This window comes from Meleagris gallopavo, chromosome 6 (assembly GCF_905368555.1).
Source record: "Meleagris gallopavo chromosome 6, MGAL_WU_HG_1.1, whole genome shotgun sequence".
In the NCBI taxonomy this organism is placed as follows: Eukaryota; Metazoa; Chordata; class Aves; order Galliformes; family Phasianidae; genus Meleagris; species Meleagris gallopavo.
Window position 1 is genome coordinate 19457357 of NC_139409.1, and position 24749 is coordinate 19482105.

Genomic DNA, 24749 nt, shown 5'->3' on the forward strand with positions numbered 1-24749 from the left:
TGGTATTCTCTTGGCCAAAGAATCATAGAATTGCTCAGTTTGGAGAAGACCTTAAAATCACCAAGTCCAACCACAATCTGACCATACTACCCTAACAACCTCCGCTAAATCATGTCCTTGAGCACCACATCCCAACAGTTTTTAAACACATCCAGGGATGGTGACTCAACCACCTCCCTGGGGAGCTTGTTCCAGTATTTAACGCCCTTTCTGTAAAGAGGTTTTTCCTGATATCCAACCTAAATTTACCCTGGTGCAACTTAAGGCCATTTCCCCTCGTCCTGTCACCAGTGAGAAGAGACCAACCCCGCTCTTGCTGTAGGCACCTTTCAGATATTGGAAGAGAGCAATAAGGTCTCCCCTCAGCCTCCTTTTCCCCAGACTGAACAGCCCCAGTAAAGAGCAGTAAACAGCGAAGGGACGCAATATGCAAAGTTTAGTCTCAATATAATTAAAGTCTTTAGATTAAAAAAAATAAATAAATAAGGGGCTGCACTTAAGTACCAACACGTGTCACGTAAATAGGCAGGAAAATGGTAGCAAGTAGCTATGTGTATCTGACAATGAGCAGCCATGCCAGGAATGAGCTATACGTGGAAGTCAACAGAAAAGACCACACTGGGCCACTCTTGGAGATTCTCAGGGCTACGCTGAACAAGTGCTTAACATGATGCAGTTTTCAAATTAGTCATGCTTCAAGGAGGGAGTCATACTAGATGAATTCCTGAGATCCAATCATAATGAGACATTAGAAGAGTTCCTACTAAGTCTTGAATTCCAGTTATTCTTGGGATCTTTGCCTCAGCAAATTACTTCCTTTCCTGATTCTCCAAAAAAGCCTTTTTCTCATTGCCCCTTGTACACACCGGAGGTACTGCCACTTCAAAGTCATTCCAAAAGTGGTACATGTATATATAAGCGCACACATATACACACAATTGTATTTATGCCTTGGTGATCTGGTTGAGTTTATTCACTCAATCTCTGTGTATCATCTGCAGCATACTGCTCAACAATAAAGTCTGAGTCTGGCTTGCTCCTTTGGAATCACTGTACAACTGCATATAAACGTTGTATACTCTCCAAGGGAAAGAATTGCTCTCTTAGGGGACAAAAGGATTCAGCACAGTCTCAGGCTATAGAGAATTGTAGGCAAATAGTCACCAGATTGAATAATTCAATCTGCTAAATAACTAGTGACAGGATACTACTTAAACATGCCCTAGCTAGACATATGTTTTCATCTTTCTCTGCGGGTACAAGCCAGCTGTCGTTTACATTTGGAACAGAAAGGCCTAGATTTCTCTGAAACAGGTCTGACCCTCTCCAGTTCTGGCACAGCCAGTACTTGCAACTGATGGCTGTTCCTGGCAAAATACCCTGAAAACGTGAAGTCACAGTAGCTCTTGATTTTTGATAGTCAACAGGAAGATGGAAAGTTCTGTCTAAATGAAATCATATCCAGACATGAAAAATAATAACCCCTCTTCTGTTTGTTGTTTCACATATGCATCCAAGATTTTTTTTTTATGTTTCATGTGTGTTTCTGTATCTCTTAGATGGCATTCAGTAGTTCTTTGTACATTTCTAACATTTGCATTGTCATTTATACTAAAGATACACTTAAGAGCAAAAAGCATATCTGTTTACTTATTAAAATTTGTGATAACATCACTTACCACAGTGCCTATTCTATATTGAGAAGCTATATAAGATATTGGGCAGTGAAAAAAACAGAATTTGGCAAAATTAATATTTAATTTCTATACAAATCGTATTCCTCTGAAATGTTACTCGGAAATTGATTTCACATTTATAATTTCTGAAACCAAAACAGAATAAAATGTTTTAGGAGGTGTAAAATCAAGGCTTTAATAATGTCGTCAAACAGCCTTTACCTAGTAAAGGACCCTTGAGAATACCACTATCATGTATAATATTCACTTTAAATACAACTAATTCAGATTTATTTCTGTGTCTTATATACATGCATATCAAAATTTTGAATTCCAGCATTCTGCTTTCAACACAAAGTAAGAACATAAGAATATCACTTTTCCCTGCATACATTATAATAGCTTCATAAACATGTATGGATAAGGGAATGTGTACTCCAACATGTGTACTCCTAACATGTCAAGTTTAGCTTATGCCTCACCCATATTATGAAAATAAAGAGGAATGTCCACACCCTCACATATCTGGTTCCTTACAGCTACAAATAAGTGTTGCCTGCATAGTTAAAAGCCACAATAAATGCAGCCAGAAGTTTACAGATGTTTAGGGAAAATAAGGAGTTCCAGATGTTTTTTTTCTTTCTATCATCATAGATCCTCAAGAGGCAAAGTACATAAGACCCACAGCTATAAAACTTCCAGTACATCTAAACAGATTACTTGCATTGATTCTAATTTCATTTTCCAGGGTATTCTGTTATGTCAGAAATACACCTAGACATTGGACTGTGAGGAAGGGATAGTTTTGTCCAAAATACAGGTAGGAGGCCTTTAGTTATAAGATGATCACATCTTCAAATCAGCCTATTAGGAGTCTGTTGAACACAGCCAAGACAGACTCACTTTGAAAAGAATTCTCTCTCTTAAGCAAGACATCACTTCAGTGTACACATTTTTTTTTTTTAATCTCAAAACCAGAAACTTCATAAGACATACATATTTCATGACAAGACTGCAGAGAAAGACAGCCTGTTTAGAATCAAGAAGGAACATAGCCTTAAATTGGACCATATTTTATCCACTCATCTCATTTAAACAGAATCCAAACATACCAAAGATTTTTCTGTTGAATTTTTGCACATGCACTCAGAGGCCTTTCAGCATTAAGACACTGATGTCTGGAAATTCTGCAGTGCAACCTGCTGATGACTTCTCTCCAACTTATTTCTTACTGGTGTTTCCTCTCAAATGCTTGATAAAGCTATAGCCTGCCATTTCTAATTTAAGTGCCAAAAATCTTTTAGTAAAACTACTTTTTAATTAACAAATTGAATACACATTTTTAATCCCTTCTTAACTTTACAAGCACACCAGTGAACTCCGCAAGTTTTCTTCATGCATAATACTACATGCAGTTGAAGAGTCAAAGTTCAGTATAATTTGGAACTCAGTAGGAGCTGAGCAGAGCACAGCTTGAAGTTAATACAATGCCATAACATTTTGATAATAGTTTCTGCCTTTGTATTGTACACTCCATTCTAGTTATTTACCATGGATGAAAAGAAACACAGCAGAAATGTGGTAGTTCATACATGGAACAAAGACCTTCAAAAAGGATGAGGAGATTTTCCTTACCAGGAAATTCTCTTCACAGAAAGAAAACGCAAAGTTGAAATATAGAACAGAAAGCTAAAAGAATAAATAGAGCTGCTTTGTTAGTCCTTTCTGTTTATCACATCACAGTAAAACACAAGAAAATCCAGTTTAATTCAAAGAAAATAGTCTTCATATCCATCATCATTAACTCAAAACATTAACCAAGTCTATTAACCATGGACTTGAGTTATCAGAAGTCTTTCAGGAGCTATCATTCTCTAGGACAGGAATAAAACTGTACGAAGCTGTATTTAGAAAGAAACATCTCTGAACAGATTACAGGATCAGCCGGTAACTGTCAGGTGTAGCATCTAGGTTGATTTTTTTTTTTTTTTAATTACTTTTTTGCACAGAAGAAGATTATCTGGTTCGTTTTTTGTTTGTTTGTTTGTTTGCTTCTTCCCTTGTTTGCTTTATCTTTGCTTCAGATCATCTAACCTGGAACAAAATCATGCATTGTCACTGATTTGATCTTGTAAGTATTAAGAGGATACCTGAAAAGTCTTTAAGTTCTGCAAATTGTTGGGTAGGACTTGAGCAACTTGGCAATATTCTTTTTTAGAAATAAAAATGTCAGTAATCAATATAGCAGTATCGTCTTCACAAATATTCACTCATAATTGTTAAAGCAACAGAAGTACTGCCATGTGGCAGGAGAGTTTTATTTGAAAAAAGGAATCAGATTTCAGTTCAGTTTCCCAAAGAAAATTTGAAATTAAGCAGTAAGAGGGAATGACCAATTGTGAGAATGCCTTTAATTGGCATTTTTTCCATCAATAAATAAGGCAGTTTTAATCAGTCCAGCACTGTTTACAAATTCAGACTCACATGAGCAATTTTGAGAACTGCTTGTCACAGTGGGTTCACAGGATGAGATGACTCACACACCACGGCAGGGTGCATCAGATCTGGGCAAGTGTACAGCGATGGATGCCTCCTACCGTGGATTTCACATCATCTGCACAGCACGTGTCCTGTCACAGCAGCATCATCAGCCCTGACAAACATACAATGCTCTCTAAAGTCAGTCCGAAGTGCCTAATTCAGTGACCACGTTTCACTTCATTCCCACCCTTGCTTCCTTACCCTTAAAATAATAAGGCTGCTACACTTCTTGACTTGCTAAAAGAGCAAACGCAGTGATGCATGTATTGAGTAGTAAATACACCAAGATTTATGAGCCAAGAAGTGGCTGACACTCTCAAAGCTATCCTATCTTCCAGCATATTATATGAAAGAATTTTATAGATTTTGGCCTGAGAAGGTGCATGATGACCTGTGAGATTGGTAGAGGGAAGGAGGCTGCACTACCTGGCACAAAGGAGCTCTGATGTGAGGAGCAGACAGGCTGAGTTAGAAGGGCTGGAATGATACTAAGTACTGCCGTGAGGAAACACAAACTGGAACAGGGGGGCGGGAGTTATCCAGAAGATACTTTGGGGATAGATCCTCACCCAGACCTCAGGAGACTGCTGAGGTTGCCATGATGGTCCTTCTCCCTTTTTCCCCCCACCTGCCCATCTACAGCTAAAATTCAGGGCAGTGCCACCCCAAGAGATAAAGACCTTGCCACATTCTCTTGAGGCAGCACCTCCCATGCTAGGTCTTAGTGGAAGAGAGATATAGAGAAAACAAGAGTTAGAGCTATTCTCCTCTTACAAGGTTTAAGACAGGAGGAGTGAGTCCAAGTCACTGTAAGTCACCCATTCTGGGAAATTCAGCAGCCTTGACTTGAGTTGTGAGAAGTTTAGCAAGAGATCCAAAGTTAGTCAGAAATGTAGCAACACAAATATATGATCAGAACTGTGGAGCTCTGAAGATCTTGCTGAAGTGTTCAGTGAACCTGAAATGAAGTTTTTCAGTTGTTGACTCAGAAGCATCTTAACATTTATCATCACTTCACCTCATAACTGAGAAGCATTTCCAACAGAAACGCCCTGCCAAAAAAGCAGAGAGGCTGAATAGCCACTTTCTTTTCTGTCAGGAGGTATTACGAGAAGACAGAAAATCTCATGCCACACAGCCAACTTGTACAGGTTGCATGCTTAAGGCAAACAGCCAATTTCATTGTTACTTGTCCAAATGGTTTCTCATTAAAAGAACTATTAAAATAAGCATTAAATATTGAGATTTAAACAAAATGTCTCATACCACCGTGTAACAGACTCAACAGGCATTCCTTGGGAATATTTATGAATATTGACTTTGCAAAATTTAAAGGGAAGCAGTTCAGAATCCTGGGAGCTATGCCAAGAGATTTCAAATCCAGGAAAACAGCTCTCTGTGATGTGAAAACAGGACTAGAATCCACACCTCCTGGAATTTAACCTAAGCTACCAGTTTCCTGCAGGTTCTTTGTGTGCAACACAGGCACCATATGCATTTCATCAATTTAAGATATTCCAGTGTTATGCACTGAGCATAATCACAGAATGGCTTGGGCTGCAAGGGATGTTAAATCTAGTACAGCTCCAACCCCTTGCCATGGGCTGGGCTGCCACTTACAAGATCAGGCTGCCCAGGTCCCCATCCAACCAGGTCCTGAATGCATCAAGAGGGAGGGCACCCACAGCTTCTCCGAGCAGTCTATAAATCTGTGCTAGATTGATCAAGATTCAGAAGAACATGGCCATATTCAGTGGAGCTCAGCTCTCACCCATATGGACAGTGACAGCACTGAAGGGCTAAAGAGCCTTCTGTATTCTCCTTTTCTTCCTGCATAATAGTCCTGTACCCAAAAGTAATGGTCCTGTTTCCAGGAGTCTTTCCCTCCTGTGTTCATACAGATCCAGGTTGTTTGTGGGTGACTTGTACTGAACTTGTGTAGATATTCTCATGGACAGAAAATGCATTTCTTTTATAAGTCAAATTAATTAATTAAAAAAAAAAAAAAAAAAAAAAAAAAAAAAAAAAAAACCACACACACAAGGGAAAGAACTTCCAGTCAAAGGTAAAAGGTGCCTAGGGGAAAGGCATAATAATCCAAACAGGAAGGGGTTGGGAGGTTGGGATTTGTTTGCCTTTCCTGGTTCCTTGGCTGGAAGCAAGAGATTGCCCACAGTCACGGATGGGTTATTTTCATTTCTCACTTCAATAGGAGGCATCAAAACAACTGAGAAGTTGTGGAACCTGGCAGCTAGTTCAATCCTAAATGTGAACTCTCAAAATTGATTGTGTCAATTAAATCAGGAAAAAAAAAAAAAAAAACACAACTAAATGAAAACAATTACTACAATGAGTTAATACTAATTTTGTGTAGTGAAGAGTTTCTCTCTTCTTGGGTACTTCTTTTTTTGTCAAGACCAGAGCATCTTCTATATTTTGCTATCTCTGCTATTTCACAGATATTGTTCAAGCCCAGAGGTTTTAAAAATAACATAATATTTCAATATTTCTCTATCATTTCAAGTGGTGTCAGAGTCCACAGATAAAACACCCTGTTTTGTCATCAGCCAATCCTTGGCTGTGCTATTGGCCCATAAACCTAACTCAGATTACTTCCACTAACAATCCTGGAATGAGATGGCTGCAATTCCACCTTTCTATAAGAAATCCTCACAGCCTGTTCCAGACTGTACAATGGGCACAGAGCGGCTTGGTCCTTTAGCCAGCCCAGCATGGGATGGCTCAGGCAGTGGCTGTATGTCAGAGGATGAGGAGCTCTGACACCATAGCTTTGTGCTTACACTGTATTTCACACCAACATGGTCATCTTATCTGGTACTCTGTGGAGCAATGGTTTGAAGTCACGAACATATCTGTACTTTTGGAGAACAGCTTCCTTCTGCAGTATCAAAACATGTCATTTGCTTTTTCTTCCTACAATAAAGACACTCATTTCAGCTCAGTGCTACAGAGAGGATTTATATGGGCCATTCTTTTTTGGAGTCCTGGCAGCTCTTCCTGCCTGTTATCTACGACCAGAAGTGAGCTGATGTATCTGAGTTTTTACAGGAAACCAAATCAGCAAATGTCACAGCAGCAGTGAAGCAGGATACAGTAAACTGTACTTCACGTACACATTCCATGCTTCCTTTACTCAGCTCATACAGCTGAGAGCAAAGCAGAAAACAGCAAATGCAAGTATATGGAAAAGAAAGCTAAAGTGCTTCATGAATCATAAAAGATGATTTTTTTTCCCTAACAAAGCAGTGAAAAAGTAAGCAATTGGAGCCCAACACTGAAGTACTCAGGATATCGCGTACCATAGGAGTCAGAACACCAGCCAAGATTTGCCTATAGCTCCTCTGTTTGAGCTTGTTTCAAATCGCTCCCAGTGGAGGTGCTTCACTGCTGCACACGAGGCAGGAGGCTTCTGTAAGGCCCAGGATGTGACAGAACACATCGCAGCTCTGGCTTCACTGAAAGCCCTATCTGACTTCATATCTCTTTTAAGAACTTTGGAAAAGAGCTGAATTTTTACACAGCCTTAAAACACTGTTTGCTTTATAGACAGTTTCAAGTTGGTGTGGATGAATCCCCTACATATAAAGCATGCACGTCCTTCCAGAAACAAGGCCTCATTACTAAAGGTTGATTTGTTTGCACAAAGCCTTCTCTCCTTTCTTTGTCCCTCCTGACTGAACCCCACCTCAAGCGGAAATTTATTTCTTCCTCTCATCCTCTCCCCCATTCGTCAGCCCCTACCCCACGTCAGACCCCACTCCAGCAAAGCCAGCACCTTGCAGATCTGGCTCTGAATCACTGAAAAGAGAGAAGATTAAATCCTTTCATCGAGCCCTGCTGCACATCACTCCAATTCCAATATATGACATTGCCATGAAGGCAGATTACCCTACTTCTTGTTTTTAACGCCTATATTTTTTCCAAGGGACAACTTAAAGACCTGTGCTTCTGATAGAAGCAGATCAACTAAAGAAACTGATATTTTGGTAAACTCAGTGCACAAGGTGTGCTTAAAAATTCTAGGAAAGCATAAACAATGCCTCAGCTGTCCTGTTGAATCCTGTCCTGTGGCTTAAAAGAGAACCATGAAAGAGTTCCTATGTTTTTTGGGTTTTTTGTTGGTGGTGGTTTTTTTTTTTTGTTTGTTTTTTTTTTTTAAGAAAGTTGCTTAAACCCACAGGACATATGGCAGTGGAACACACAGCAGGGCTGCTGCTAAGAACCAGTCCGGTGGAGAGTAAGGAGTTCTCATTTCTTCATATGGCAGTGAAACAGTCAAAGAATATAACAACATGTCAGGGGTCAGCATTGTGTTTCTGACTGTTTGTGGGACTGCACTGTAGCAGGAGCAGCTCTGCTATTTGTTGGGATACAGCAAATTACCTCATGGCCTTCCCAGCACTTCCCTCAGCCCAGAGCTCTCCGCCAGTCATGCTTGATGCAATCATACCACAACGTCAGAAATGATGTTGGTGGTACAGCAATAGAGGCTGAAGCTTCCCACCAGTATTTCATTACATGCAGCTGCCATATGACAACAGATAGCAACAGAGGAGCAGTCTGACAGAATGGCACCTAACACAGAAGTGCGGATGAAGCAAAAGTGTGAAATTTAATTCCTCCATGCAGAAAAAAATGGCACCCATTCATCAATGCTTGCTAAATATTTATAGAGACCCAGCAGTTGATGCGAGCTCAGTGAGGTGGTGGGTGGTGCATTTCAGCAGTGGTGACAGCAACATGAAAGACTGTGAAAGACAAAACTGTTTTCCTTTTTTGTCTCAAAGCTTGCTTCATGAGGCCTCTCGGTGATAAGACTCTAAGTGACAACTGCAAATTATCTAGGGGGGCGAGTGGTGAGTGTCACCGTGCCACCGTACCTCTGCTCACAATTGTAAAGATAAGCAGAAGCAGGACAAGCAGTCTTTTTCGGGGGTGCAGCTTGAAGGAGCTGACCACTACAAAAGGCAATAATGCTTGTGCATGGCAATGAAGGCACCACTCCCTGCTGGTTGATCTGTTGGGCTAGGTATGTCACACTAAGAGAGAAAAGAAGAAAAAAAATAACAGAGAAATAGGGGATTAAAAGGCACTCACAAGTGTGGTATGCCAACCACACTAGCAGGCACTATGTCAGGCTGCCCAGGGCTCCAGAATCTTGAAACATAGGAAGCCCAGTTACTGGAGCTGTGTGACTGAACCAGTGAGGATATACTTCACAGACTTCAAAATGAAAGAGTAGGACTATCCCTATTTCAAAACAAGTTAAAGGCCACACAGAACACCCATAGTATTATGAAAAGACTATGTCTATGTCGACAGAATGGAAGTATCCGGGTATATCAATATATATTTATTGATAAAATGAAATTAATTTATGATTTAAATTATGACTAGTGTTTGTGGGCATGCTTATCGTAAGAATCAAGTATGAGAAAATACGTGAAAAAAGGGGATAATCATTAGGAGACATGCATATATGTGGAACTGCATTTCTATAAACATTATATATATATGGTTCACACACGGAGTAGTTACACAAGTCTCCTGTATGTAGACACACAGATAAGCTGGGACTGGACTCTTTCTGATGCTGAACCAGAGTCCCACTGAATGCAGTTCAGCTCGGTATTGTTTACAGATTCACAACTGCTTACTACCTACTATCCATACAGCATCTAATAAGACACTATAATGCAATGGAAAGCACAGCAATAATAGCAGGGTAGCAAACTCCGAGGCTGCAGCAAGTGAGGATAAGCCCAAATACAGTGGCTGTGTACACAGAAACAAAGGGGAAAAAAAAGCTGCTTACCCTCAGAAGGCCTCGGGTAGGCAGGGATCTCCAGCAAGACACCCTTGCTTCCACTACCAACCCTTAAATGACATCTGGGAAGGAGTAGATCCTGGCTGCACACACCTGAGCTCCCCTGGGCTGGCTCTGCCTTCTCACCAGGTGCTCAGTCACTGGTTCAAGCCATGACTTAGCATTTCACTTCAATAAATAAACAAGCAACAAACCTGCTGTCAAATTCAGCTCCACTGACAGACAAATTCAAGGCAGTCTGGTTCTTGGAAAAGGCAAATTCAGGAACTAGTTTGAGCAACCAGAGCAAAGATCTGCCCTCTGAAGTGATCAGCAGGACTCACAGATAGGGAGCACTTACAGAAAGCCTTGATTATCTGGCAGTAGTATTCAAGAGTAGAAAGTGTGGCTGTTTAATAGAGAATAAACTTACTAAGATGAATTACTAAATGGAAATAATCTACTTTACAGTTAAATGAGCAGAATTATTAAGGCAAAAGTAATGGCAAACTCTACCTAAATGCCATTATCCACACAACTAAGTGGCACATCACAATCCCACAGGAAGTACAAGAAATTCTACAAACTGACCTTCGTAGACTCTGTTAAAATAGAGTGAAAGAATCATCATTACTCTTCCCCTCTCATAGCACCATGAGAAAAAGAGCTCTCTAAACACACATAGCAAGAGAGCCCATAGGACAACACCTATTTGATTCTTTCCATGTCGTTTCAGATGGCAGCTGACACAGACTGTGTTCTTACAGCGGCAGAGCCAAGATTGCATCCTCTCCTTTTGCGTTCATGTGAAACATCACAACATACATTATTTGTCCACCTGAGGCCACGTGCCTTTTGCTGCTGAGTTGGCCTAAATGAACTCTGCCACAATGCTGCAGTATCAACTACAATGATATGTCACCAGGGAACAGAGAAAAGACTCACCTGGGGAAATTTTCACAGCTATAAGAGACATCAGAACCAAGTGATGTAGATGCTCACACCTTTTTGCAGAGCTGAGTAAATTGGGACAGCTTGACACTTTGTTTGCAAAAGCTACATAATCTGCAAATAGCATAAATACAAGGGTGAGCCATGGCAAGTGGCTAGAAATAGATCCCCCTGTGATTTCAGTCACAGTCAGGTAGATGCTTTGCTTATTCTTACATCAAGATGGGAACAGCTTAAATAAAAATTAAGTAAACCAGTCATAAAGCAGTAAATAGAAACACTGGCTGGGCAGATAACTGACAAGTTCATGACAGTGAATGGCATTTTACTGGTAGCAGGCTTTAGCAACCACAAAACGTACTCTTGCTGGATTCAGCAGATCTATTCAGAGGGTCGTAAGCATGACTACTGGCACAGCAGCTGTTAGCAATGCAGGGAACATAGGGCATAAACAACTTCAATTGTAGGAATCAAAGTTGCACATATAAGCACTCAAATCTTATGCTGAAGAGGACAAAGCAAAGTCAGAGCAAAATAACAGGTTCCACAATCACTAGTGGTTATTTTCTTACATTTTATGTCAGCTCAATAGATTTTACTCTAACTACATTTTCAGTCTACAACTAAATATATATATACTTGCCTTTATTTCCTCCTCCTCCCCCAAAAGGAGTTTCTATGTTATTGCATGCTGCCCATATATACTCCAACATCAATGAGAATGTTTAAAAAAAAAAAAAAAACAAACACAAAACAGCCCTACAGCACAGGTTTCTCCACATTCTCTCACAAAAGCTTATGATTTGTTTCTCAGATAAAACACAGATCACAAGCACTGTGAGTGAAAACAGCTGTTTTAGAATAGTCACAGATCAAGCACCCCAACGCTAGGCTACTCCGTGTTACTATTTGACAGCTAATTTAATTCCTGATGATAACTGTTGTAACACTACAACAAGATGGAAAGCACAGCAGGGTAGCGAAGTCCTAGGCTGCAGCAAGTGAGGATAAGCCCAACCGCAGCAGCTGTGGACACCAAAAGGAAAAAAAGCTTCTCACCTTTGGAAAGCCTCAGGTAGGGGACCTCCAGAGTAAGCAGGGACCTCCACAGCAAGATAGCTTTGCCTCCACTACCAATCCTTAAATGAGGTCTGGGAAGGGGTGAACCCTGGCTGCACCCCTTCCGGTCACTCAGTAACATTGCATGCACCTGAGCTCCCCTGGGCTGGCCCTGCCTTCCCACAGCTGCTCAATCAGTGGTTCAAGCTGTGACTTGCATTTCCATCACAACTGTAAACCAGCTGTCAGGCTGCGATAGTATTTGTTTATCGATCAGTACACAAATATATACGTTATACTACACAGATACAGCTGATTCCATTTGTTTGCTGCCAACACTAAAATATTCATGCTGTATTTCCCACAATAAAAGAGGGTATGCAGCACAACTGAAGTAAGAAGCACAGTGTATTACTTGGAGTGCAACTGAAACAAGTTAGTCACAGGTGAAGAACTTGAAAAGCAAAAATGCTGTGATCTACACACAAGTGCCGTACAGCAGCAGCAGCAAAAACACAGCAGAAAACCAACACTTGACTCCCCAAGAAATCAGAACGTTTGTCTTCAGAGTACTTTGAACACACTTTGCCCATTGCATCCCTGAGTCCTTTCTCTTATCGCTCTCCCCTGCAATTTATGAATTGAGTTTGCAACATAATGAACTAAATACTCCAACTTTAATATTTTGCATTCATACCAAAAACAATTAACAGTTTTTACAAATAGTGTTATTTACTAAAACAATTCTTGTACAACAGTGCAGTATATCTAAATATATACATATGCCAACATCAAAGGGAGCATCAAAACAAAACAAACCAAAAATGTACTTTGCTACTGTGTACACTTTATTACAACCAGAACAGACTTCAGCAGGCTCCTTTTGTTTTTCATGACAAAGACAGAAATTATTTGGATTTCCAGAAGCACATGCAGGTGAGAGGAACAAAAACTCCTATCCTTTTGCTAAGGTAGCAGCATGAAAATTGATCTGCAGTTATACATAGTAGCAAATGGAATGTTTTTAAATACAAATATCCTAACTCCAGAAACAAGGCTTCTAAAGGTTTACATAGTGTTTTTACATATTGAAGCAAAAAGGTCAAATTTCAAGGCCTTCCAAGGTTTTACTATGGTGTTGGATAGCATACACATCCAAGTCAATATTCCTCATTGCAGCTGAAAAGGAAAAAGGAGTACCTGTAGTGTGAAGTTGGTTAGCTTTATTAACATGGAAAAGAAGAGTACAAAATGATTCTGCCTGCCTTCTAACAATGGACATTTTTGTAGATTTTATTTTGCTTTTTTTTTTTTTAAAAAAAAACTCCTCTTGATTTTTAAATGGAAAAATTATGCTCCCTTATTATTCGAAACCGATACGTGCATCTTCTCCAAAGGAAACTGCAGATACATAATTCAAAGTGCCACTGCAGCCACGGTAATTAGAGACATTCTTTTCCATTCAGTCTGTGAAACCCACCAGACAAGGAATAAAGTAAGACCTTCACAAGCGAAGACTGCACAGAAACCTTTGAAATGAGAGTGAAAAAATAAAGGTAAGTGATATTAGAGAAAATACTAAAAAAATTAATCGGAGAATGAGGTATTAAGCAGTTCTCCAGCGTAAATCTGATGTTCCTGTCATCTAGATGAAATCAGAGAACTATAATAGCAGCCTAGATTTGATCAGCAAAATATGTCCATGCTATTAAAAGCGGATTTATCTCCTTTTATCTAAGCATTTCCAATCTGACAAAATCATATGAACTTCTGGTTACTCAAATTCATTTTAGGTCCCCCTTCAAAACTTCTGAAGAGTCACTGTATGAGGGCAATATGCTTCTCCACACCTGCTAAGAAGCACCTGGTACTTCTATCTTGTTCTTCACCGTTGTTTTACTGCTGTATAGGTATTTTGTTTTCTGACATTAAGCACACATCTACACGGGTAACAGTTACTAAACAGAGGTGGGTAAATATGTGGCAGCTGATATTTCAACTGCAAACTCCTGAATACACTGCCATAACATCAGTGTACCAAATCAAATTTTAACACGCTGACCTCAGTATTCTTCCTGGGATGCTTTATAAATCCTTACATCTCTGTTACGCCCACATAAATTGAGATGATACACAAAGGTAAACAAATTTTGTTTTTAGCTGAGAAATGCACAGAAGGCACTTTGCAGATTTTGCTCCAGTTCATGAAAACCAAGCCCCCACAATACCCCTTCTGACATTAATGAGCATTTGTGTATTCCTTAATGAAAGAGTTAAACAACAAAGGGTTATACAAAATGCGGTGAAAAGACTTCAGCCTTTCATTGTCAATTTACATGTAAAGAAGTGAGACGTTCAAAAATTAGGTGTTCTGTTGGAACAGGAATGATGTGTCATTTCCAGGGATTCTGAACTTTCAGACAAATTAACTTCTTGACACTTAAATTCTTTGCTAAGAAGCTCTTCCACACAGTAGCTGTGCATGTTCTTTCCCTCTCTCACCCATATTCAGTGTTCAATACCATAGTAAGACAGAATATACATGAAATTCATCAAAACAATGCATAAATAAGGAAACTGAATAGATCGCAGCAGGGAAAACCAGCAATGACATCTTCAAGCAGATGATACTCAACTGACCGAAAGGTGAATTGAAATATAATTGCTGAATACCAGTTAGAGGATAAGAGAAGGAATTAGTGCAGCGACAGCATGTGGCAAAGTAGGAGGGCGTGTAACTGAAAAGCACTAAATCAAGGGATGCAACCATGTGAGAAGGCAAAATAATCATTCCTGGTTAATGAAACAAAACAACATGAAGCAATACAGCTCCAAAATCAGTGTGGTCTGAAAACTGCATCTGAAATGAAAAAAAAAATTAGGATGCTAAGACTAAAATCAGCACCAATTGTGGTCAAGGAAAACTTTTTTTTTTTTTAAGTCAACTGATGCATGAAAGACTAGGAATGTGAACTGTTGAAGTCAGCTGGGCTTTAAGCTCCTCCTTGAATCAGGGCACAAGTAGTATGGAGTAGGAGGTTATTTACACTTCTGGTAGAAATTACACACTTCTAAATACTGCTTCTCTGCTTCTCAGTAAGATAGCTAAAGCATGCAGAGAACACTATCTAAATGACACTACACATCCTTTCTACAAAAAACCACCTCTTCAATCTACTAAAAATGATCTATTATACAAATCCTTGGAATTTCATCGCCCTCCCCCCCTCCCTTTTTTTTTTTTTTTTTTTTTTGTAGTTGTTAGTGTTACCTTCCAAATTCCACAGACTTTTGTGCTAACACCAAATACAAACAGTCTGTGAGTGTGCTTAAGAATTCTGGAGAAAGAAAAAAAACAAAACAAAATATGAACATTCCAGTATTGAAACAAGCTGTTCTGGCTAGAAAATCACCGACTGGAACACATCAGCTAGGGCCATGTTTTGTAACCATCCTGGCTACAAAGTTAGGCAAATCAGCCATCCAAAAGGATTAAGAGGCAGAACACCAGCTCTACTAAGCAGGTGAAACAAAGATTTGTTAGGTAACACATAGAGCAGGAGTATAAGGGATTACCGAGGTTAATTTACATTATAATGTACAATTGCAACATTTAATTCCAGAAGCATCACACTAAAATACGGTACACAAAAGCAAACAATTTCTGGCACATACATTAACGAGACTGAAAACACAGCTTTGATGCTGAAGCCACCTAGTATTGCTCTAACTGGAATGAGAGTCATCAGAAAAGGTACGAGGAAACCAGAATGCATTAGTAGATCAAATACAAATGCAAAGTAACACCAATTCTTGTGCAAATAAGTCTGATCAGGCGTAACAAAATTCCATTTTCATTACCAAAATCCTTTTGCAGCACCATGGCTGCAGAAAGAAAATATTATGCCTCAAAAAGACACCTGGTTACGTTTCTGAGAAATGCAAGGGTTCCAAATAATGCACGTTGCTGCAGAAGAAAATTCAAAGTAATTTGAAAGTCAACAAAATTAAGAGGCCTTATCTATTCACACTATAGAAGGACTAATAAACTCAACTGGCAGAACAGCTGGAAATTGAAAAATTAATAGATGTTTAAGGCAGAAGTGTTTGTGTAAAAACAGCAAATAGAACAAATTGCTAAGCAAGGCCACAAGAGATCAAATAAAGCCCTGAAAGTTGTTCAGCAAAGTGATTTAAATGTCCATAATTCTCCATTAATTTTCTAATTAAGAAGACTTGAATGAAGTTGTGTTATGTTGCACGTTCCAGTTTAAAACTCCACCATTTCTCCTCCAACTCAATTTCTCTCTGTCTTTGGTGTACTCTCTACCAACACACATAGAATACAGTTCTCGTTGTCATTATAAAAATCAACTTGGAAAAAAATAAATTATGTGCTTTTCATGACAAATTGCAAGATCCTTATCTGTTGCATGGTCCCATGATATGTTTAGCAGCCTCTGAATAGTAGTTTTAGGTTATTAATTGTATGTGAAGCAGAACCACAACTTGTTGTTATCATCCCCCAGATCATTTACTAGCTATCTAGTTTGCTTTGGTAGATAAAGCCATTTAATAGTCATGACACACTTGTATTCAATTCAGGAAGTAATGAAACCTAGACTTGGGTAAGTTTGGAATTCATGTATCGACCTTAGTCTGTAAGTGTAACCATGATATGCAGAATTACCACTTGTCCTGTATTGGAAAAAGACATCACATCTGTCATAAAACTAGATAAAACTATGAAACATGGTTGTCAGTTCATGATTAAAATAAAATAGTTATGTAAATTATTTTTTAACATTGTGTTAAATATATTCACATGATCACCATAGCTATACGTAATGGCCACTACTGCAATCACACACTATATGTACATAACATATATGCCACAACAGTTTGCAAGTGTTGAGGTTTTCACAGACTAGCCAATTTTACCAGACATAAATAATCTTGTACCAATTTTTAGCTGTTTTAAAAGGAATTAAGTGTCCTAAATACATCCATTCCTCTGCAAAATTAAAAAAAAAAATCCTAAAAAGTCAGTGCAAATTGAACTTGTTCACCAAGATAGATTCTTATTAAGCTGAAGATAAACAAAGTTTAAGAGATTAAAGGAAGAAACTCAAAGCATTGTCAACTGCCTTTAGCAGAGGTTAAAGAAGATTAGGAATCAGAAGTCCTGGATCCTATAGCAGAGCCTTCTGTGAATAGCTATGCTGTGGCTGTTGAGTAGGTGGAGGCTGTGTTTGCTGTGGAGGTGCTTGTTGGCTGCCAGCTGTCTGTGGCAGAGGTGTAGATGCTAAGTTATAGTTTGGCACCTGGGACATATTAGTTCCAGCATTCTGATAAGTAGCAACATCAACAGCAGCAGGTGGTGGACTATACACTGAAGCCTGGTTGGAGTAAGTATTTCCAGCAACAGAGCCAACCATTGCACTGAAAAATAAAAGAAAATGAAAACTTAGAAGTCAGTTCAAAAACATTTTACAAACAGAAAGTTATGTTAATACCTTTCATTGCTTTAACTGCACTATATAAAAACACATAGAAAAAGCTACCTCCTAGCTCTGGACAGTTGCATATTTAAATTTGTAGACAATGAATATCGCAATTAAAATGCACTCCTCAGACTTAAACACACCAAACACACTAGATTTTGAATTAGACTGAATCTATATTCTATTTTAAATGTGCAATCCGGAACCCCATCCATTTTCTGTTCCTTACCATAACAGCCACTTAATAGTTTTATTGAGTATTCTAAGTCCATGCACTTCATTCTCAAAAGGAGCAGAATTCTGAAGCTAGTATGATGTGATCTACACCTTCTCAGAAATAACACAAGTCAGAGCAGCAGATGATTTTCATCATTAAACATCCATATATATATATATAATCTTTATACAAATGTGTGTGTATGTATATGTATATAAATATCCACTGACACGCACACATAGAAATGTTTGAAATTTGTCAGAAATTTTGACAAAACACAGACCACCAGTAAAAAGCACCACTGCAACTAATTGCTACTAATTGAAGTAGACTTCAGCTATGATTAAAATTACACTTCAAAAAGACAATTTTTCTCCTTAAAAGATCATCTGTGATCTTTGATATTTGCACTGATTTAAGCTTAAGTAGGAAAATACTTAAAGTTACTTTGTGTACGATGTCTGTGCAGGCTGACCAGGTAGTACTGAGCTGGCAGATGGAGTAACTGTGCCTTGGCTGAGAGAAGAGAGTTGTTCAGGAGGAAGATTATAGCCTTGGATGTGGCCCATCTGTGCACTCCCTGCCACTAAATATGCGTTACCTTGAGGTTGCCCTGGATAAACCTAGAAAGTTAAATAAAGGAATAGTAAGAATAAAATAAAGCAAAATTTTGGTAGTTAAAATCTGACTGAAGTACATAAAGACATTTTCTTGAACCTTTTACCTACAGATACTTTAATAAAAGCCAGCTGACTGTCTTCCATTCAGTGATGCAGTATGAAAAAATAACTAGATTTTCAAAGGACTATTTACATTGCTATCCTCACACTCCTGTACCAAAAAAGTCAGACAAGACAGACAGACTGGACAGCTTGTATTCCACATTTTATTTCAATGACTATCACTCATGCTAACTAGAACTATTACCATTGAATGACAACACTGAGGATGTTGTGTAACAAACAGCAGTCCAAGGAGTAGTAATTTTTGATGCCCAGAAAACTTCCACTAAGTTAGTGCCATTAAAACAGACAGTCAAGAGTGTATTATTTTTCTATCCTTAGCCAATCTACAATTTCATGCAAGTAAATGTTGAAAGTGCTGTTGTGAAATTGTTTGAGAGCAAAATGAGCTCTTGAGGTCTTATTTTCAATTGAGAATATGGGACAGTTTTGTAACTTGTTAGAGTAGACAGAAGATACTTCAGCTATATTCTAAATCATGAGCACATTTTTAAAACCTAAACTACTGTTCAGTCCTGAATTATCTGGCTGAACAAAAATTACTAGAAGAAACTGTGAGGTCTCATACATAACTGAGTTCACATAAGTCAGTGATAGACAGCCCTTAAGATCCATGGACCTGAGATGACATTGATCTTTGACCAACAATGCAAAGGCATAATTAGCTTTAATTTTTCAGCTGCTTATTTTTATGCGTGACTTTTTCCTTGACCTAAACTATTTGAGCAGAAAAGAACTGGAATTGTTAAAACTGGTAAGAGGAGTATCACTAAAGCCTGCAGCTGAAAACACAGAATATTCTAGTCTTATAATGTGCTGAGAGAAAGAACTTCTTGTTCACTGAGAATACTTCTAGGCGAGCAAGATGATTTTATTAACGCAGTGTAGATCATACACAGGTTTCCAGCTCCTGGGATGGAGAAGGCAGCAGCAGCAGGGCAAAAAGAGAAAATACACATCTCTCTGCAACCAGCACATCTCACATATTTTATATAGAACTTGCAGTTTCAAAATCAATCAATTTTCAGTATATATTTATTCCAGTAATGTACGTAAGTATATTGCAAAGAAAACACTTGAGTAAAATTTGAGCAAGTCAAATGCAGCTTAGTATATGCTTAATAATGTCAGCAGCTATTAAAGTTCATGTACACACCTGAGAGCCAGAAACACCAGATGACTGCATATAATACTGTTGGTTTTGTAGCTTTGCATACATGGAATACATTGGGTCTTCATTCATCAATTTGTTGTACAAAGAAAGAGCCTCCATTGCTTTAACATTGAGCTCTGAAAGTTCTGAATGTTTCCTAGAAAATACATAATATGGTTTATTCTACAGTTCAGATGTCTTCAATACAGAACAGACAATATAGGGCAACTTTCACAAGGGAAGATAAGCAATATACTCCTGCTACCTGTTAAGTGATATTTGCTAAGTGTCATAAGGTCAAATGACAGAATACTATAATATATGATGCATATGATATATGACCAGAGAAAAGAAATCCCTCCGACCTCCTCACAGCTGCTAGTAAATACACCTATTTTCTTTGCAAGTATTCACAGAAACGATTAGAATTATCACTGAGTAGCAACACTCATATTTCTAAGAATGAATCTTGAGTCAAAACACATATGTACTTTTTTACCTGTCTATATCTTTTAATTTTTCATCTATGAGGGGTCCCATCTGGTGGCACATCGCTAGAAAAGAAGAACATAAAAATATCATCAGAGTAATAAAGATTTCTCTGCATCCAGTAAGAAAATAGCTTCAAGAAAATTATCAGATAAAAATGTGTAAGTGAAAATCAAAAAGAAGAAACAAGAAAAAAAAGGAAAGAAAAATTAAGATTAGTGCAATAATTAATTAACAGTACCACAAAGAGATCACCTATGAAAACAATTAAGGGGAAAACAGATTGCAGTGGTTCAAATCCTGCACAAAGACACAGCACATTGCTCTTTCACTGGAATCCTAACTGGGTGAGGGAGATTCTGTTGAGTCAGGTTTTTACAAACCACTAAGACATTACACGTAAAAACCAACACGAAGAAAAACCTACCAGAAGTAGAATGGAAGAACATTAAAACAAAAGCATGCCCCCAACGTCGTGCAAAGCACAATTAGCTAAGATTTGACAGATTCTGTCAAATGTAAAGTGAATAGGATAGGTAGCTGAAATGGGATACTACTGCTTTAGAACTCTGCTTTAGAACGCAAAACTTGCCTTCCTCTCCAAGCAATGAACTACTTAATAACTCGGAGATGTGCTTAATAAGCAAGACCTCAGTCTTATCTGGTGAATAAATAAGACTGCAGAAAAACAAACAAAAAAATTACAAAATATCAAAATCCTGAACATCCAGTAACAAAAACTTTTTCTGGGTTCAAGAGGCAAGTGAGGTTGGTAAGAGGATGTTGAATTTCCCTTATGAAGTTGATGAAATCAGCAATGGCACTTTTGGCTTCAGATGGAGGCATCACTTCTGCAATTTTACACTTCATACTGAAAACACATATAAAAGATCTCCTGATCAGAACAAAGATGTCACATAAATCAGGATCAGCTGGTAAACTTAAGCAGCTAATAAGAACTTAGAGAGTATCCTATTGTATTTATAGCTGAAAAATCTACATGCAAAGTGCACAGTCATGCTCTAGACATCTAGATTCACTCAGAATATGCCATTTTCTTAACAAAGTTTGTTCCCATCTGGATTGTAAATTTAAACCAATGTTTTGTTCCGCAGTGAGTAAGTTTCTTTACTTCCTTCTCCAAACTTCCCTTCTAAAGTCTTCGTTGCATTTATCAGCCCAGGCAGAATAGTCTGTAATGCTTCTTTGGGAGGTATTCTGAATAAATTTGAGTGTAAAGGACTAGTCTAAGATATCTGTAGTACTCTATAAGGTATTTCTTAACAATGCAATCCAACAGAAACATGAATGCAAGTAGGACAACCAGAGGTCTATTCTAAGTCCCAGCAGAATTTTTCTTCCTCACATGGAGTCTTCCTTATGTTCCTTTTATAACTCAAGCTGTGTTACTCCACGAGGGAAAAAAAAAACCCGAGAATACTGAATTAAGTATTCCTGGGTCTTAAAAAGTGAAAAAAGCTCTAATGCAGTTTCATTAAGAGAAAGAATGGGCTTTCTTTAAATAAAAATTTTGCACTTTGGTCTCTCAGATGTGGGAAATAGGAAGATGACAGTTAAGTCTCAAGGAGTTTCTTTAGGCAGGATCATGGTGTACATATGAAGTAGTTTCAGCTAAGTTTCAATTTGTTTTGATTTGGGTATTTACTGAAGATGAAAACAACAAAACTGAGATTCTCTTACCCTCAAGATGAAGTAATTCTGGGAGGTCTGGCTGATCATCAGTTGGATCTGCACTCTGCAACATCTGCAAGAGCTGGTCCATTTTATCCTAGAACATAAGTTGCATAATTAGTGTAGAGGGAACAGGGAAGAGTTAGCACTTTCAGCTTTAAAGAAAACACAAATCACATATGCTAATTTACAGGAAAGAAGATGTTTGAATAAGGAAGAGCAAAATGATAAAAAACAAATGTTAGTAACAAGTGTAATGTGCAGTATACCCCTTTAATTCTAAAGTCCTTCTAAACAGTATTTTCAGAAGTGTTTCTAGGTCTCCTCTACTTATTACATATGCAACACTACCACCTAGTGGGATTAGTGCAAATGTTTTGACAGAAAAGAGTACTTTAACCAAAGACAATGGGTACTTCAACTACATACACTGGAAAAAAAATACACATTTTGTTTGTGCATGCTGTCTGTCAGTACATAAACAATGCCGTTATTAATATATATGGAAGGGGTTTTCTAAGATGATATTCAGAGGGGTTGTATGGTTTAATTCAGTATTTTACATTGCTGATTAACCCATTTAAATATTTTTACATATACAAAGGGGAAAAAATTAAAATGTATGAACTCTTTGAAAAGTATGTCTTGCTGTAAACTACAGTGTTTAACCAACCACTACTTATAAATAATTAGTAATTACTTTTTAGCTGAGTGTATCAAATAAATAGCCTTTAACGGGGCAGTTACAGAGGCAGCATCAAAAGGAAACTAAAAACATGCCTTTTTCCTCTGAGCTCTGGGAAAGAAGCCAAATTAACTGCTTCCTTAAAAGATTATACTATGGGAAGTTTAAATACAAAACAAAAATGGAATCAAAGAAGACAAAGCTGGAAGGCACCTCAACACCCCAAGGCCCAAGATAAGCCATTCCTGCACAGTACAAACTTACTGATATCTCTTAGGAGGAAAAGTATTTGAGAAAGGGATAGATGAGGTAGGATAAATAGGATGTTAGGGAGGCAGTAACTAAATTTTCATTTCACAAAACAATGACAGAACGGTTGAGAAAGACGTAGAAGGTCATGGGAGAGAGAAAAAGGTGGGGAAAAACAGCCTAGTCTGAGGGGCTCCTGGGTACTCTGCAGAATCACTGAGCTGAAATCATGTGAATCTTAAGTATTACTTAGAATAACAAGTTCACAGTTTTCAGAGAAGGAAAAAGATTTTTCAGAGTGGGGGAAAACAGTGGTGGTTATATTGGAAATAAATCTAAGACAGCACTTAAAATGGGTGTATCTGAGGTATCTCCAAGTACTTAAAGCAAAACTTTAGAGCAAATGCACCACTCCACACCAAGTACCTAGTTTGTATGTGAACAGCCATACAGTCCTGAAGCAGCGCCCTGAATTGAACAAAGTCTCCAAATTCAGTTTCACAAATTCCTAAGAACTTCAAGATACATTAGCACTTTAGAGCATTGCAGATAATCAACTTTCCCCCCTCATTCTTTTGAGCTACATTCTCTTGCTAGTCCAAACTGCTTTTGAGATACAGGATGAAAGAGTTAAACATCACATGTTTAAGTGTAACAGATGTTGAAAAATCAGTATTTGTTTCTCACTTACTTCATCAATATAAACTGGCTCAGGCTCAGGTTCTATTGTTTCTACTTGAACTTCATCACTGAACTGCACTGTTTTCTTCTCAGCTTTCACTGTAAGATAAATAGGCAGCTCTTATTTTATAAAATAAATAAAACAAGGGCAATGTTACAGCATGTTACATCTGCAGATCTTTGCATTTGAAACTGTGAAAAATATAAAAATTATTTTGACATTTGAAGGACAAAAGTATTTTCACACACAAACTCATTTACAATCAATCAATCAAATTAATTCATATCAGGTCAATGGAAGTGCATTTTAGAAAGTAAATGCCTTTATTGTAGTCTCTCTCTATATAACGCTTATTAGTAAGCCATCAAGAAAACACACTAAGAGAGATATTGGAAGAAACAGGGCTCATTAGTTAAACCTAAGACAAAACTGGGAGAATCATCTACAACAAAACTGTTCTCTTTTTCCCAGAGTAAAATATAGAACTGAAAGTTGTTAAATTTCCTTCTCAGTCAAATATCACTAACTGACCAGAGGCCTTCAGTTTTTTTCTTAATTACTTACCGTTGCAACCAGGTAAAAAGATAATTAGGGGATAAACTGTTGGTTTGGGGTTTTTTTTTGTTTTTAATTTTTACAAACTTTCTCTAGCTGTCAGTAAATTGTTAAATGAGTCTCAAAAAGCTAATGAATTGTAAGCTGTAGGTAGCATCCTGTTTTTCAACAGACACCAGCATGGGTAGCCATGGACTGGCATACGAAGATAGGACAGTGAGAACATAATAAAGACTCTTCAGTTCTGTGAACCATGAACTTGTGACTTAACCCTATCATAAGGGAAAGCAAACACGGCTCATGTACAACTACAGATACATCCCATAAGCCAAGGCAAGGCTCAACACACATACATAAAGTTACTTACTCATTTCTGGCTCAGCAGAAAGATCAGCTGTAACAAAATTAGATGGAAACAGTCCTATACCCTGATGAGTTTCACCCTTCCACCAATTCGGATCACTGCAAGATTTTAAAAAGTAAAAATTAAAAACCTATACTCACAAGGAATTTTCCCAAGACCCGCACTGTACAAGGCATTTACACTACTTGTACATAAACACAATTTGCATATATGCAGAAATCTTCATATGATAATATTTGTAGATCAAAAATCTAGGAGATAACTAAATAAAATATTTAATGTATAAACATATTTTATTGCAATTGTATTCCAATGCATGTTTCCAACATAGCACACACCATTACTCCTGACTGATTTTAAGT

The 24749-nt window shown here is 38.0% G+C and overlaps 1 protein-coding gene across 1 annotated transcript in view; it reads right to left on the bottom strand.

Moving 5' to 3' along the window:
• Window positions 1-12712: 12712 nt before the first annotated feature.
• The window catches only part of STAM (signal transducing adaptor molecule), a 33029-nt gene continuing 20992 nt past the window's right edge, over window positions 12713-24749 (bottom strand). Inside the window, exons 8-14 of the mRNA XM_085227323.1 lie at window positions 24391-24485; window positions 23478-23566; window positions 21862-21949; window positions 20171-20225; window positions 19675-19828; window positions 18223-18398; window positions 12713-17496 (exon numbers count right to left, since the gene is read on the bottom strand). Coding sequence (XP_085083449.1) covers window positions 17247-17496; window positions 18223-18398; window positions 19675-19828; window positions 20171-20225; window positions 21862-21949; window positions 23478-23566; window positions 24391-24485 — 907 coding nt within the window. The 3' untranslated portion in view covers window positions 12713-17246. The remainder of the gene's footprint in view (window positions 17497-18222; window positions 18399-19674; window positions 19829-20170; window positions 20226-21861; window positions 21950-23477; window positions 23567-24390; window positions 24486-24749) is intronic.